Below are 14,672 nucleotides of genomic sequence, written 5' to 3' on the forward strand. Positions count from 1 at the left end.
GTAGCTGAAGTGGAATACCTGACAGTGAATGAACACTTCCCATAAGGCTTTAAGTGTAAATGTTTTTACCTGTGTAATACTTTTTATAGTTTAAAAAAAAAAAGTGCTAACTTTGCTAACCAGTAGTGGGCCGCGGTGCCTAGTGGAGGTCAAAAGGTGAGCCTCGGGCACTTTTTCTAAAGTAGGAGTAATATTTTTCACTAGTGAACTTCTTATCCAAGAACGTGTCCTTGTGATTCATTCTGATTTTGATGATGTATTTGTTTTCAATCTCTGTCAGACATCTGAAAGAGATCCAGGCTCTGCAGTCACGACAGAAGCAGGAGATTGAGTGTCTTTACACCAGACTGGGGAAGGTGCCCCCAGCTGTCATCATCCCCCCTGCGGCCCCCCTTTCAGGGAGGCGCAGGAGACCCACCAAGGGCAAGGGGAGCAAGTCCATCCGCAGCACCTCCCAGGGCAGCAAGAGCCCTCTCCTGCCAGGTACAGAGTGAGCACCTGACACCACTGCCAAGGCACAAACCATTGCAACATGCAGCCCATATATATTGAATCCTGGTCAGACTTTTTAGTTGAACCAAATGTTAACATATTTGAACATACACTGCTTTAAATGTATGTTTGTGTTCATTCCTATAAGAATTTATGAGCGACTGTGGCAATAAGATGTTAAGGAAACCAATGCATAAATGACACCTTGGGCCAGTTGAACTAAAGGGATCCGATCCCGGATCTGGGCTCAGATGTTGATCTTGATCCTAGTTGTGTTGTACTAAACGGATCAGTGCTCAATCTGAGCTCAAACCTGATCTTGCTTTTGAGCAGGATCAGAACTTGATTCCACTTTTGAAAAATTAATGAACTAAACGCAATTTGTTTTATTCGAAACCGTCAGACACGTATAGGTCGGGTTTTTAAAGATGGGCAAAACCCTCTTGAGGATTTCGGCGAGGAAGAAGTAAGAATACGGCCCAACTATCGGATCAAGCATGTTTGATAATTTAAACCAAGATCAGAATCGGATCAGAGCTTGATCAAACGTTTTTAAAATGGACCATGCATCATCAAAATACATAACTGAAACCTTTTTAAAATTGCTAAAATAATATTTAAATAAACACTATACTGAATTTGGATAATTGTAACGATAACTTAATAAACTTTAAAACCTGCTTGCAGGGATATCCAAAAATATTTCCTTCAGAATGAAACGGAGATCATTTAACATTTTAGAAAACATTAAGCAACAATGTATTTAAAAGTAGCGGTAACAGTACTGTATTAAGATAATATCAATTAGAAAAAAACTTTGTACAATACTAGTTTAGTTTCTGTTTAGCTATATCTGACATTTCTGTTTTCGCCGTATAGCTACAGAAAAAATAGATCTGACTGTGTAATGAGGTTTCATAAATATTATTTCTACGTTTTCTGTGTTGACAAATTCGACCGACGCTGCAGCTAGATGTTTGTGTGTATGGTGGCTATACCTCTGTAAAATATCTGTGTATCCGTCAGGAAATACACATGGCCGTGATTACTGTAACATTTATTAAAACATTTTTAGAAGTTAAGCAAAACCAGATACCGGCTGTTTTTATAGAATAACTGGAGTTTTAAATTATACATGTACAGTAGTTGCTTCTGATTCATGTCGTTTAAATTAAAGCACTTCAGTTTCTGACATTCGGATTCTTCAATCTCTGCGCCACGCATATTCGCTTCTCATTGGTCAGTTTCCTTAGTTACGGCTGCGCAACTCCAGGATCGGATCAAGATTTCGGATCAGTGGAGCTTGATCCTGATCCGCTCAGTACAACGCCTTTTCATGATCCGGCTCCAGTGAGCCCGGATCCAATCCTGTTTTTTGATCTCGTTAGTACAACCGGCCCCAGAAATAAATAACACATGCATACTACTGTAGCATTTGACAGGGCACCAGTGAATGAAAGAGTTAAGTAAGTTTGTATTTTGAAAGAATATTCGAATATGAAAACACATTTGTCGCAGCACTGTTTTTTTTGTAATGACGTGTAATAAGGTTTAAAAAAAAAAAAAAAGTGTTTGATTTGATCTTGTAACAAAAAACAGACTAAAAGACTTGACAAAGTGGTGATGCTATGGAATGAGTTTTAAGATCAACCTGCTACTAGGAACCAGATAAGCACTGAGAGACAAGCTGGCTCCACATGTTTGTGTATGTTCTAACTTGACAGGAATACAGAACTGAAAATTCATTGATCTACAGTGGATCATTTCGGAGCAAGGCGGCTGACAGGAATACAAAACTGAAAATAGCTGGTCTAGTTAAGCCCTTGAATATAGACTGTGAGTGTTGATTTGCAATGCTGTTCTTTGCAGGCACTTTCTCTGCACAGAGCGCTCCCTCCATGTTCCCGCCTCAGCACACTCTACTCCCCCCGGGAGGCAGCCCGGAGACTGGGCACTGCCAGCCACTCAAGCCCTCTCCCTCCAGTGAGAACCTGTGCTCTGCTTACACAAGCGACGCGGCTCTCTCCGTGCCCAGCCTGTCCGCCCAGGCACAAGGTGAGCCCGGCAGTGTGTCAGAGTGAGCCCTGTAGTGTTCACATTCACAGGCAATCTCTTACTCTACATCCATGGGGCTCAAATAGTGTTCTTGGGTAGCATTCAGCAGTTGAGGGTTTTGTTAAACCGAAATGTAGTAAAAAAAATGGGCAGTTAAGGTTAAGACAGCATTAACTGCAGTTCTTGGGTTTTGCTTTTGGCCACTTTATGCTGCAGCTGTGGAAAACAACGGAACGATGAGCACTGTCGGAATTGTGCTTATAGTGTTACTTGCTTCATAAGTTAGCTTGTATGGGTGTTGGTTTCTATGAATGCTTTTAAATGTGTAAAGCTTCATAGAAACCAACACCCATACCCATGGAGCGAAACACAAAGCACTCTGCAGATCGTTGAAAAAAGCTGACCCTCTGGCTAATAAAGAACAGATTGGCTTGACATTGTAGGCAGGCATCCTTCTAGTATACTTGACCTTTGTAAGGATGCTGGTCTTCACATTACATGGAGTAGCCAGTTTGTTTAATTTTGTATTTATATCCTTCGGTCACCATTTTCTTGTTTTACATTTTTTTTGTTTTTGTTTTTGAAACGGTTTGCATGAGGTATGAGAAGTTGCAAAGCTAGGAAACTTAACACGGTTGAATTACACAGCGATGAAGAGGGTATATAAGATACAGGATATGATTGGTTGTGGTTGGTCATGCTTGTCTATTTGTCTTTTTTTTGTTTTGTTTTTTTAATCCAACTCTACTTGATGCCAAGAATCCCACTGAAGTGTATCTCCCAGGTGTCTCCACATCTCCATGCTGTCGTCCTGTGTGTCGTCCTGTTGTCCATGGCTTGTGATTTGGTACCATACTTACTGTGTGTTGTGTGCGTCTCTCCTTTTCTCTTCTCTCTCTCTCTCTCTCTCTCTCTCTCTCTCTCTCTCTCTCTCTCTCTCTCTCTCTCTCTCTCTCTCTCTCTCTCTCTCTCTCTCTCTCTCTCTCTCTCTCTCTCTCTCTCTCTCTCTCTCTCTCCCCCTCTGTGTTTCTATTCCCTCTTCTTGTGTCGCAGGCTGTGCAAAGTTCAGCTGTGGGTCAGAGCGAGTAACCTTCAAAACCGGTGGCAGGAGGACGCGATTTCTGAGTACGCCCTGCTTGGCTCTTTGTGTGTAACGCTTTTCCTTGTCTCTCTCCTTGACTGTCATTTTGTGTTGGTGGTGGTGGTGTTGTTACTTGTCTTTGACATTTTATTTAAATTATTTTATTTTTACATCCCTCGGTTTCCATTTTCTGTAAACTACTCTTATTTTTAAAGTTTCTGCACAGGTATCTCCCCTTCCCCTCCGACACATAAAACAGACACACGTGCTTGTGTTAGCCTCTCCCACAAGACTACATTTATTATTATTTATTTTCATTTTTTGAATTGGAAATGTTTTTTGAGAAGGTAAAAAAAAAAAAAAAATATATATATATATATATATATATATATATATATATATATTAGCTCAAAGAGCCAGCTGCCAAAATGAGAAACAACTTAAAGTAATTGTAGCCAACAAGACAATTTCATAACCCTTGCCTGTTTAGCACTTCCATTAGCTAAATATGACTACATGTGCAGTTTTGAAATAAACCATATGTATTTTTCATTTTAAAACATGGTATCAGGTTCTACTTTGTTAAAGGCACCTCTGTTTGTCTGCCTTATTCAGAGGTTATCAGTTTGCATTTGAACGTCCTTGCTCATTTCACCACAGCAATGTTTTCTGGGTCAAAGCATGTTACTGGCTGAAAGCATGCCAGTCAATATGGGAAGCAGCTGATTGGTTATTGACAAGCAAGAAGCCAGTGAAGGGGTAGGGACAGTGTCCTAAGTGCAAGACCGTCTAAAAGCATGGTTTCCAAGCAGATTTTTTTAACCAAGTGTAGTGCCAGATATATCATTTAAAACACGTTTTCTAAAACATGTGCTTCTCTCAAAACTGCACATGTGTGACCTGTATAATGAATGGATGTGCATGGTGGGGAAAATGTATGAAACTGTTTTGTTAGTTATTATTACATTAAGAGACCTTGAATTACACAACTTAATTGCTTGGTTCCACATTTTGTTGTATAATCAGATGTTTCTCCTTTAAAAAAAAAAAACAAAAGGAGTTAATTGGAGTAAAGCTTTGTGAATTTGCCCTGTTTCTTATTGTTAGGAGGGTGGGCGACACCCCCAGTTCTATTCATAAAGCCTTACTTTGCCGAGTGTCCATTTCCTAGGTGTATACAGTATTGTGGTGGCCATGAATATTGCATCACTTTTTGTAATCAATATTTATTGATTAAACATAGTTAGAAACTACATTTAAAATCAATCTAATTGAAAATCTAATGTATAGACTGTCCAAGGAAGTTTCAGGAAGATGTCATCTGAGTTGCTTGAATTTCTGTCAGTTTTTGTTGGGTCTTGATCAGTGCCTGGCACTGTCAGGATTAAATAGAGGCAGCCTGGCATATTCACTTGTACCCAGTTTAAAATTCCATTGCCAAGTCAAACTATAACCCAGTCTGCTGGAACTTCAAATCGGGTATATTTCTTTCTAACAGTGCGGTGATAATTAGATGATAAAACATGTGAATGGTTTTTTTTTTTTTTTTTTTTTTTTTTTCAAACAGAAATCTGTTCAGAATGGCTATAAATATTAGATGATCCAATTGTCATGGCCACTGCAGAAAACCACTATAGGTTGATTGTATTGATAAGCAAGGTCATCTTTTCTTGTACCTGTTCTGAAACTTTTGAGCACAAACACATTCATATAAGAATGTGCTTTACTAAGGCATGCCCTGAACGCTCGCTTGATCTGTTACATTCCTCCTGCACGGCATTGCACTGCAGAACGAACTAACACCCTGACAATGTTATTATCCACGAGGATTAAATCTGAAGCTGCTTTTAGCCTGAGGCTGCTCTTTCTAAAATGTGTTTCCCCACACAATGTACTTGTTAAGGGATTAGGAGAAGCACATTTTTTTAACACGTTCTAATCTGGTGTTCATGGTGTACCTCCAAGTATAGAGATGCGTCAACTAACATACAGGGCATCTTGGAAGGCTGGACTCATACTGGAATATACTGCGTGCGGTTTTACAACCACTTTCTTTCAATTAGACCTGAAGCATTAAAGAATATATCTTCTTAAATTTCAAACGTCCATTTTGTGTGGAACCGTTCCCTAGAAATACAGTAGAACAAGCCAGATTTACCAAGAGCTTTGCACCAAATTGCAGTTTGTAGTGTTTTTTGTTAAAGAACCATGCAACTATTTTATAACTGGTACCAAACAACATCTGCACACTTCTTAATCAATATATTTGTTTGTCACTTGTTTTGCCACAGATGTGTTTTGCTGAACACAATAACATGTCCTTTGCAGCTATACTTCCTCCTGATTTTTGATTGCAGTTTCTGATTTTTTGATAAGTCTGTGTAGCAGTTCTACTTTCCTGCCATGTAGTGTAGTCCAGATCAGCCAAAGCATCACTTGCTATCTGTATTAAGCACCAGCGCCATCTAGTGCACAGCAGTGTATTGCCACAAAGCAAAAGGACACTTGATCCAAAGTACCAGATCACTGGAGGGCTCTTACTTTTAAAATTTTGGCCGGTCTTGCCTGTGTTATAGGTCTATGGCAGATCAGTCAGAAAATAAACATTACAGTAACTGGAAATAGACTTCGGACAGAGGGAAGGAGATACTACTTCACACAGATTTGTAAGATAAATAGACTACCTAGTCATGTTATTAAAGCAGAATCACTTGGATCCTTTAAGACCCAACTTGACAAAGTTCTACTAGGAACCAGACAAGCTGAGATGGGCCGAATGGCCTCCTCTTGTTCGAACATTTTATTCTGTTATGTTCTAAGAAGCAGCTCAACACAGGCAGATAACAAAAACGCACAGTATTTGAGTTGTTGCAATAAGAAGAACCAACTCAGAATTATTGCAGACATCGTAAAAAGATGCGCAGTACCTTTGAAAATGTTTAAGTAAATTAAAAGCTACTGATGCTTGAAATGCTGGTGTGAAGACCTTGATAAATCTGGCCCAGTGTTCTGCAAAGCTTTCCTGCCTGCAGTCTCTTTATTTCTGTCTGACAGCTACAGACTGCCATCCAAAGAGAGAAAACTAACGTCAGCTCTGTATGATACTAGATTTCTGAGACGTCCTGTGAATGCATGAATATACAATATCCTTATAAATACCTGGTATATTTAAACATGTCGTTACATAGACATGCAGACCACACACCATTTTTCAAAGCATGTGTTAACACATTCTGGCTGCTGAATAAAACCAGGTAATGCAGTCTTTTAATTATGTGAAAGGTATGTGCCTTTGTTAAACGTGGATAATAATGCTGCTGTATGTGAATAAGCATGGCATGCACTGGGTATGGCCAAGCAGTGGGCAGTGTTTGATAATATTGCTTCTTCAGTGATTAAATATTGCTGTGACAGCCATATTTTGCAGGGTTTTCTTTTCTTTTTTTCAAATACAGCAGACCTCTTAAGCAAAGCTCTCTTAGCTTTAGTTATTTATCTGAAGAGTTTCTCGCTCCATTCACCATCATTGGAGGCGAATTCCATTCACCATCATTGGAGGCTTTGCTAAAGAAGTCCTGCTGGTCATATCTGTGTTTTACCAGGACGTGTGCTAGTATCACCTGGGTCAGTTTCACATCTGAAGCACCGCTTTATAGCGTCGCAGAAAACAGGCATTATCATTCAGGCTCAAAAGTGCCCTCACGTTTATTCAAATTTCTAAATGGGGGTTGCTTTGAACCGATTTCCAAGGTTTAACAAGACCGAAAGATGGACTGTCTGCATGACAAGTAGAAATAACAGCAAAAGAAGCAGCTTGAAAAGTGGTCTCAACACTGTCGGGACTGACTTTCATAACAAAACATTTAAATATTTAAAATCTACATTTTCATAATTCTAAAATATACTTTTTAGATAAATACTTTTTAGATAAATATACTTGAACTGTTAAAAATTCTCACTTGTAATTTGAAATAGTGCATTTAATTCACATTTAACAATCCAAACAATGGTTAAGTGGTGGATATAACAATTGTTAAATATGTCTACAATCTAAATCGTGATAATTTAACAATTCAGTTATGTGTTAAGAATATTACAGGAAAAATAGTAGGTAATATTCATGTACGCCAGTGTAAACTGATGCATATAGATTTTTAAAATTAGATTAGGATACTGCTGTGTTCATCCTGCTAACTTCCACATTAACATACTTACTTATATGTGGGCACAACTGTCTGCCAATTGTGTCCAAGCAATGTGTTTGTACAGTGTGTTTTGTCAAAATAGAATCTCTGTTTTAATATGTTCTTTAAATTTGTTCAAGTTAGTGGCCTGAAAGGGAGATAGAGCCACTATTTTTATGAAAACCATCTTTGTATTAAATTCACAAATCGAAAATAAAATGTTTCCTTCCCCAGTATTTGACATAACGCTGTCTAAGGGTTTGTGTGCATGGATGTGAAGCTTAAGCCCCGGTTGAGATCCTCATTGTGATTCTTCCCCTGTGTCTGGGTGGTATTACTGTAAGGTCAGAGTATACTAGCACAGCATGTTCCTGTACTGTTAAAGATCACAGTAACTAGATGGATCACTGGATATTAACTGCCTTTTTCCATTCAACATTCTCTTCACGCTTCAGGGAAGATGGTGAAAAAAGTGTGTCCCTGCAACCAGCTCTGTAGTAATTATCTCTCTTTTTTAACATCTCTTCCCCCACCCCCCCTTCCTGCTTGTGTGGCACAAGTGAGAGGCAGTGAGCACTGCCCAGCCTGGCTCCAATGTCAGCCTGACTTTAACATTTACATGGTCGCAGTCCTTATAAAGCCTTATTGAATAGCAATGGTTTCCTCAAAAGAACAGGGGCTGACAGTGGCTCTGCAAGCTAAAGCAGTAATCCTAGTAATATTCCATTCATTAACAGCCTGGTCTAATAAAGGCAAACCGGTTTCTCAAGAGGTGACTTAGTGAGTGCTTGACATACCTTCCACACTGCAGCCCTGCACTCGCACCACTATGCTACTCAATCCCACTGCCTTCCACACTGCAGCACAGCACTTCCTCTAATCACTGAGCTAATAAAACTTACAACCTTCCACACTGCAGCCCAGCACTCCAACCATTAAGCTATTCAAACCCACAGCCTTCCACACTGCGTGTGAGTGCTTCAGACAAGCTAGTCTACCAATACATTCTCCTGCCAAGTGAGAGCACCACACACAAATATAGACATTAATGTTTTAACCACAGGCCCCTCTGTGTAACAGCATCCCCTCCGGCAGTCTAAAAGAGCTGCTATATCAATTGATCTGGTTTGAAGTGACTGCTTCCAGAGATTGTGGGGCAAGATGCAGGTGCTGCCCTTCAATACCTTGTGGGTTTAGCAGATACAGCATGGCACTGTTTTGAAGCATATCCCCCGGGCCACAGCAAATCTTTTATTCAGTGTTAAAGTCAGGACTGCACAATGCTTCTTCCGTAATCCCAAGCATGCGATTTGTATTACAATTAATCAAACACTTCATTTCCAGTGTTGCAAAAATAGCTTCCCTGTGTTTTATAATATGTTAGTTTTGTTTTTTAATCCACAAACCATTTTTTTCTGCTTTGGCAAGAACTTATTATTTAACAGGGCTCCATCATAATTGTGCCAAGACTAGATTAAACTCATTCTTCATGCTTGCACACTATTCGAGGCCTTGATGTCAGTAACAGGATAGATGTTTATATTATATAATCACTAATCATACAGAGTTGCATGTGGCCTTATATTGCTGGCTGTTCTATTTGCACAGCTGTTAAAATACCACACTCCAGTTCACTGGCAACAAAAACCCAAGCTGTCAGCAGCCATCCTTCGAACTGCATTGTAGAGTGTGTTCAGGTGAGCAGAAGATAAAGGACGATATGTCACGCTTCTCTGTGCCAAGCTGCTGAACCCTGGAGGTGAGCACCCAGCCTGGGAAGTCTGCCTCATTGGGAGCATGACCAGTAGGGGTCGCTCTAACCCTGTGTGAGAGCAAAGGCCAATGCATCTCTTCCTGTGGAGCTCCAAACAAGATCCCCGATGGTGCCTTCACTGGATAATCCACAGGGGATCACATACCAGAAGGTGCTCGTCCAGAAATCCCATCTGCTTGTATGGGCAACCGTTTCCCCGAAGTAATACTGTAAAGGATTTTGAATCTGCTGTTCTTAGAACAAGAAGAATGCATTTAGATGCATTTACAGACATATTTTAATTGTCTGTAAAGTTAACAAAATGGGTGTTGTGTCAGTGTGGGGCTGAGTGAGGTTTCTCAAGGGTTGTGCTTTAACCAATTGTTGCTTTTCATTTTTCCTTTTGCAATTTTCCACAGCTCGCTGCAATATTAATTATTCTCATGTCATTTGCTGCATTGTGCCAAATTCTTGTTGGTCCAATGGTTCTTTTTAATTTCATTTAATGAGCAACCATGGCTGGGGTATTAAAAGTGCATTTATGTCTCGGTAGCTCCCTGTTCTCAAACCAACGACCCAAAAACTACAACACAAGTTTCTACCATGAGTATTCCTAGCATCAGGGATGTTAACTGTGATGTGTACTGCAATCATTTCTGCATTGTTAGGAGATAGAAAGTTAGAGCGTCAACTACTTTATATGTCTTTATCTTTAGTTGCATCATTTTCACTCTTGAATATTTTTGAAAAAATCATGATTTAGAAACTTGTAACCTGCTTGAATAGTATTGGATTCATACTGATTAGAGAGAGACTATGGTAGTGTGATAAATGTACACAGTTCTGTAAAACAGGCAGTAAAGGGTCAGATCTCCACTCGCTTCTGTCTTGAGGGAGACTGCTTGGCTGAGCTTTAAGGTTTCCTGTGTACAGTAGAACATGACCTATAATCTGAAACACACTAATGAAATGCATGCTATACCAGCTGTAGAGAGTAATATTCCAATTTTCCTGGGTGGAAGTTCGGTTCAGTCTGTGACCTACACATAGTACATTACAGTGCAGGTCATCCTTTTGAAAGTAACTTGAAGAGCATTTAAAATTGACAAAAAAAAAACACGTATGGCTAGCTGTACTTGCAGAAACGCTTGCTTACTTATTTTCTTCTAAGATTTGCTTTAAACAGTGTTTAGTAGTTATGGATGATCTTGGATGAAATTACGAGCACTACAAGTGCACTTTTATTCCAGATCACTGTATTATTAATAAGACTAATTGTTAAGAATTTGTATCAGTACCTTCAGTTAACGGAGCTCTGTCTCTCTTCCAGGGACAAGCAGCACAAACACAGTGAGTGGAGGGGCCCCGGGACAGGCCCCAGCTCAGCCCCCTACCCTGCCCTCCACCCGGAAGGGCACCTTCACAGACGACCTACACAAACTGGTGGACAACTGGGCTCGCGACGCCATGAACCTGTCGCAGGGCAAGCGGGGCTCCAAGCAGCAGCAGCAGCAGCAGCATGGCCACAACTACTGTGAAGTAAGGAAGCCGCAGAATAACCCAGCCTTCTCTGTTAGCGCTGCTCGTATTGTATTTAATGTTCTATAAAGCTGCCAGGGATTCTGTTTCAAGTTGTTTGGTTAGTTAGGAATATTAAAATAAACTCTCAAATGAAGCATTCAATGGAGCTAACAGTATAATTCCATCAATCTTAGCCATTTTGCACTTCTGTTTGCTACATACATCTCCAATGTGTAGTTTTAAGAGAAACATTTGTTGTAGCACACATGTATTTTAATTTTAAAACATGGTATCTCGTATTGTTTTGGGTTAAAGGAAATTTTGTTTCTGTGTCTTAGTCTGAGGTAATCTGTTTCCACTCCCAGGGTTATTTTACCTCAGCAGTGTCTTCTGGGTCAAAGCATGTTACTGGCTGAAAGCATGCCAGTCAATAGAGGAAGCAGCTGATTGGTTATTGACGGAAAAGAAGCCAGTGAAGGGGTGGGGACAGTTTTACACTCCAGGTGAAATTAACCATGAAGTATTAGACAGTCCAACGGCATGGCTTCCAAACTGTTTTCTTTAACCTTGTGTAGTACCAGATATCTTGTGCTTCTTTCAAAACTGCACAGTTGAGACTTTTATAAAATGAATAAATGTGCATGACGTATACATTTTATGGAATTATTTTGTTAGCTACAATTATTTTGAAGACATTGAGAAATATTTTAGTTGAAACATTTGTTATTTCTTTTCATGTGTCTTCGAAAGCAGAACTGTGGGCAGGGCATTTTGTCGATGTGATACAAGTCTTAAAAATCCTGGACTTTGGAAATCAAACAATCCACTTTATTTATTTATTTATTTATTTATTTATTTATATTTCTCTTTCAATACAAGGTGATCCCGCCTGCCAACATGGGAAGAAAGTTCTCCGCTCCGGGGCACCTTTGCCCAAATATTACGTCCTCACTGAGTGGGCACACGCCCATCCCTGCTCCCTCCGCTACCTCCTTGGGACCCTACGGGAAGACCCCGCTGTGCCCGACCCCCCAGTACGGCTTCCCCTCTGCTCCTTACAGCACACAGTGGACTGGCTCCACAGGCCCTACATTGCAGGCAGGCCTCCTCGCCACATCGCAGCCCCCGGGCCAGTTCAAGCCGGTCACTACGGGCTCGCTGCAGGGCTTTCACATGAGCAATCCGGCTGGACCAAACCTTCGCACGACGTAGCCAACCCCCCTCAGGGGCCAGGTGGAGTCCGGCCGAGAGGGGAGGGTTGCGAGGAGGATAGGGGTGCACCACAAGAAGGTGATGGGAACTTCTAGAAACCGAGCGGAGCGATCAACGTTGCATTTTTTTTTTTTTATTTGTAACCCCATGCTGTGAGAGGGAGGAAGAAGCAAGAATCGTCCAGCGCTACTTGACTGGAAGATTTTCATACTGTTTAAATATATATATATATATATATATATATATATATATATATATATATATATATATATATATATAAATATCTCAACCTGAACCCTCATGGACAGACAGAAACTTTTAATTCTAAAACAGCTGGGGTTACTCCCGTTTGGTCTTCCCAACCTGAGGTTCTTCACAAAGAAATTAATTAATAAATAAACAAATGAAATGGACACAAGGATGCAATATTCAGTGGCCAAAGATGGTGTGATGGTGGCTGTTCTTTCTGTATCAAAGAGGCATGGGTTAGAACAGGGGCTGTCCAATCACGGTCCTGGAGGGCCATTCCACTCCAGATTTAAATATTTCAGGGTCTGGATGGAGGTGTAATTGATTCAGTTGTAACGATTTAGAACAGGTTTGGAACAAAGACCAGGAGTGGAAGGAGTAGAATTCCAGGAGTAGAATCTTGAGCTGAAGGCTGTGTGGTTACTTATTAATTATAATTTTTTTGAATCGCAGATGATACATGTGGATAGATTCTAAACTCCTCGCTCCCCTCCTCCACCACCTTGTCCAGAATAAAAACAACCAGGCATTTAAGGAAATGAAAATGGGTGTCTTTACACTAACTATTGCACCATGGATCCAATACTGGATCAGTGAAAAGATGACAGAGGCAGACAGACATTGCTAATTCAGTAGGTTAGATACAAGCTGGATCTATAGAGATCGGGCTACCATTGCCTGATCTACTCCAGGTTTGCAGTTTGTTGCGTTAAATTAAATCTCCCTAACAAACTGCGTTTAGTGGTGTTTGTTCATTTTTAACAAGCTGGTGTAAAGTGCAGGGAAGTGTTCAGAAGGGACTGGAAGTGTTTGAAAGCAGACCAGAGAGGGACGGTCAGAGCTTGAATGAATTGTTGTTTTCAAGGCTTGGTGTGTGTGGTGGGGAGAGGGGGAGCGGCTTGTTGGGCTCTAGTGTTCTGATTCTTAATGCTGGTTAAGAAATGCGGTTCAGTTACAGTAAAGTGGGCTCAGTCCTGTCTGTGAAGATGCCTTGTGACCAGGGAGGTGTCTCTATCTCTCTCACACATATGACCATCAGCTGCATGGTGTATGAAAGCAGTCAGCCTCTGCTGATGCTGCTTGTGATGTCATTAAAGCTTTAAATCTATTACTAATGGCAACAGCTTTTATAATCATGACAGCATTAGGGGGCCTATATAAATAGTTGGATTTAAATGTATATTAAATAAGTTAAAAACAAATAAATAAGCGTTCTTTGCGGACATGTATTTACCCATCAGTTTTTGATGTTGAAACACTGTGATTATATAAATGTTGTTGGACAACATTAGTTAAAAAAAAGAAAAACGTGCAAACTTAGAGGGTTATTAAAAAAAATGGAATAAAAATAAGGCTAGCTCTATCCATATAAAGTACTTATTGGAGACACTTTAACTGTTTTTTTTTTCTTTGTACTTTCTTTATATTAGATAAATAAATGTGAATGTAAAATGGATTAAATTAATGTACTTGAATAACCTGACCCCAGTATGCTTGCTGCATTTATAGTGCCTTGTACTTTTTTCTTTTTTTTTTTTTTGCTTCTAATTTTGGCTGGAATATTTGAAGCACTTGGGGCCTGTACCTTTGGGGAAGGAGGAGGAAGAGGCTTGATGAAATGATCAGGAGTTGTTACAAGTTTGAGATATAAGGAGGGGGATTCGTTTCAGTGCCAATGCTTGTCTTAGTGGAAAAGCGTAGATCAGTGCTAGTTAGAAACTAAACCTAATGCAAGGATACAGGAGCTGAACACCCGGACAGCACACACAGTGTTAGACAATACGTTTGGAAGGAAGCTCGCACAGATTGTCAGGAAAGGATTTTCACTTGTGAAATGAGACGCCATTTTCCCTCTAATACCAGGTAATCCAGTCTTTTTTTTTTTAAAGTGTGTTTTTGCATTAAAGATTAATTCTTTTGAGAGAAGAAAAGTACATTGGGTTTAGAACAGTTTACTATAGCCAGATTTCTTCAGTACTGGTAATAACAGGTTGTCGATACAACATTAGAATTCTGTTCCGAATATTGTTCTTGTGAAGATTTAAAAGGATTCCTGAAGCAGTTTCCACACATGACTTTATATTGACAGATTTCTGCAAAAAATATATAAAAATAATTGAAGTGT

General features: G+C 40.0%; 1 protein-coding gene across 8 annotated transcripts in view; it reads left to right on the forward strand.

Annotated features, from left to right (window-relative positions):
- Nucleotides 1-12,535, forward strand: part of LOC117415279 (serine/threonine-protein kinase WNK1-like) — a 137,219-nt gene extending 124,684 nt beyond the window's left edge. For 3 of the 8 annotated variants that reach the window (XM_059026800.1, XM_059026803.1, XM_059026801.1), the window contains 6 exons: nucleotides 281-483; nucleotides 2,362-2,547; nucleotides 3,601-3,672; nucleotides 8,268-8,309; nucleotides 10,896-11,104; nucleotides 11,966-12,535. In XM_059026800.1, coding sequence (XP_058882783.1) covers nucleotides 281-483; nucleotides 2,362-2,547; nucleotides 3,601-3,672; nucleotides 8,268-8,309; nucleotides 10,896-11,104; nucleotides 11,966-12,298 — 1,045 coding nt within the window. In that variant the 3' untranslated portion in view covers nucleotides 12,299-12,535. Of the gene's footprint in view, nucleotides 1-280; nucleotides 484-2,361; nucleotides 2,548-3,306; nucleotides 3,474-3,600; nucleotides 3,673-8,267; nucleotides 8,310-10,895; nucleotides 11,105-11,965 lie in introns of those variants that run through there. The other 5 variants (XM_059026804.1, XM_059026806.1, XM_059026807.1 and 2 more) reach the window with 4 other exon arrangements.
- The last annotated feature ends 2,137 nt before the right edge of the window (nucleotides 12,536-14,672 follow it).

The sequence above is a fragment of the Acipenser ruthenus genome, chromosome 7 (genome assembly GCF_902713425.1).
Source record: "Acipenser ruthenus chromosome 7, fAciRut3.2 maternal haplotype, whole genome shotgun sequence".
Lineage (NCBI taxonomy): Eukaryota > Metazoa > Chordata > Actinopteri > Acipenseriformes > Acipenseridae > Acipenser > Acipenser ruthenus.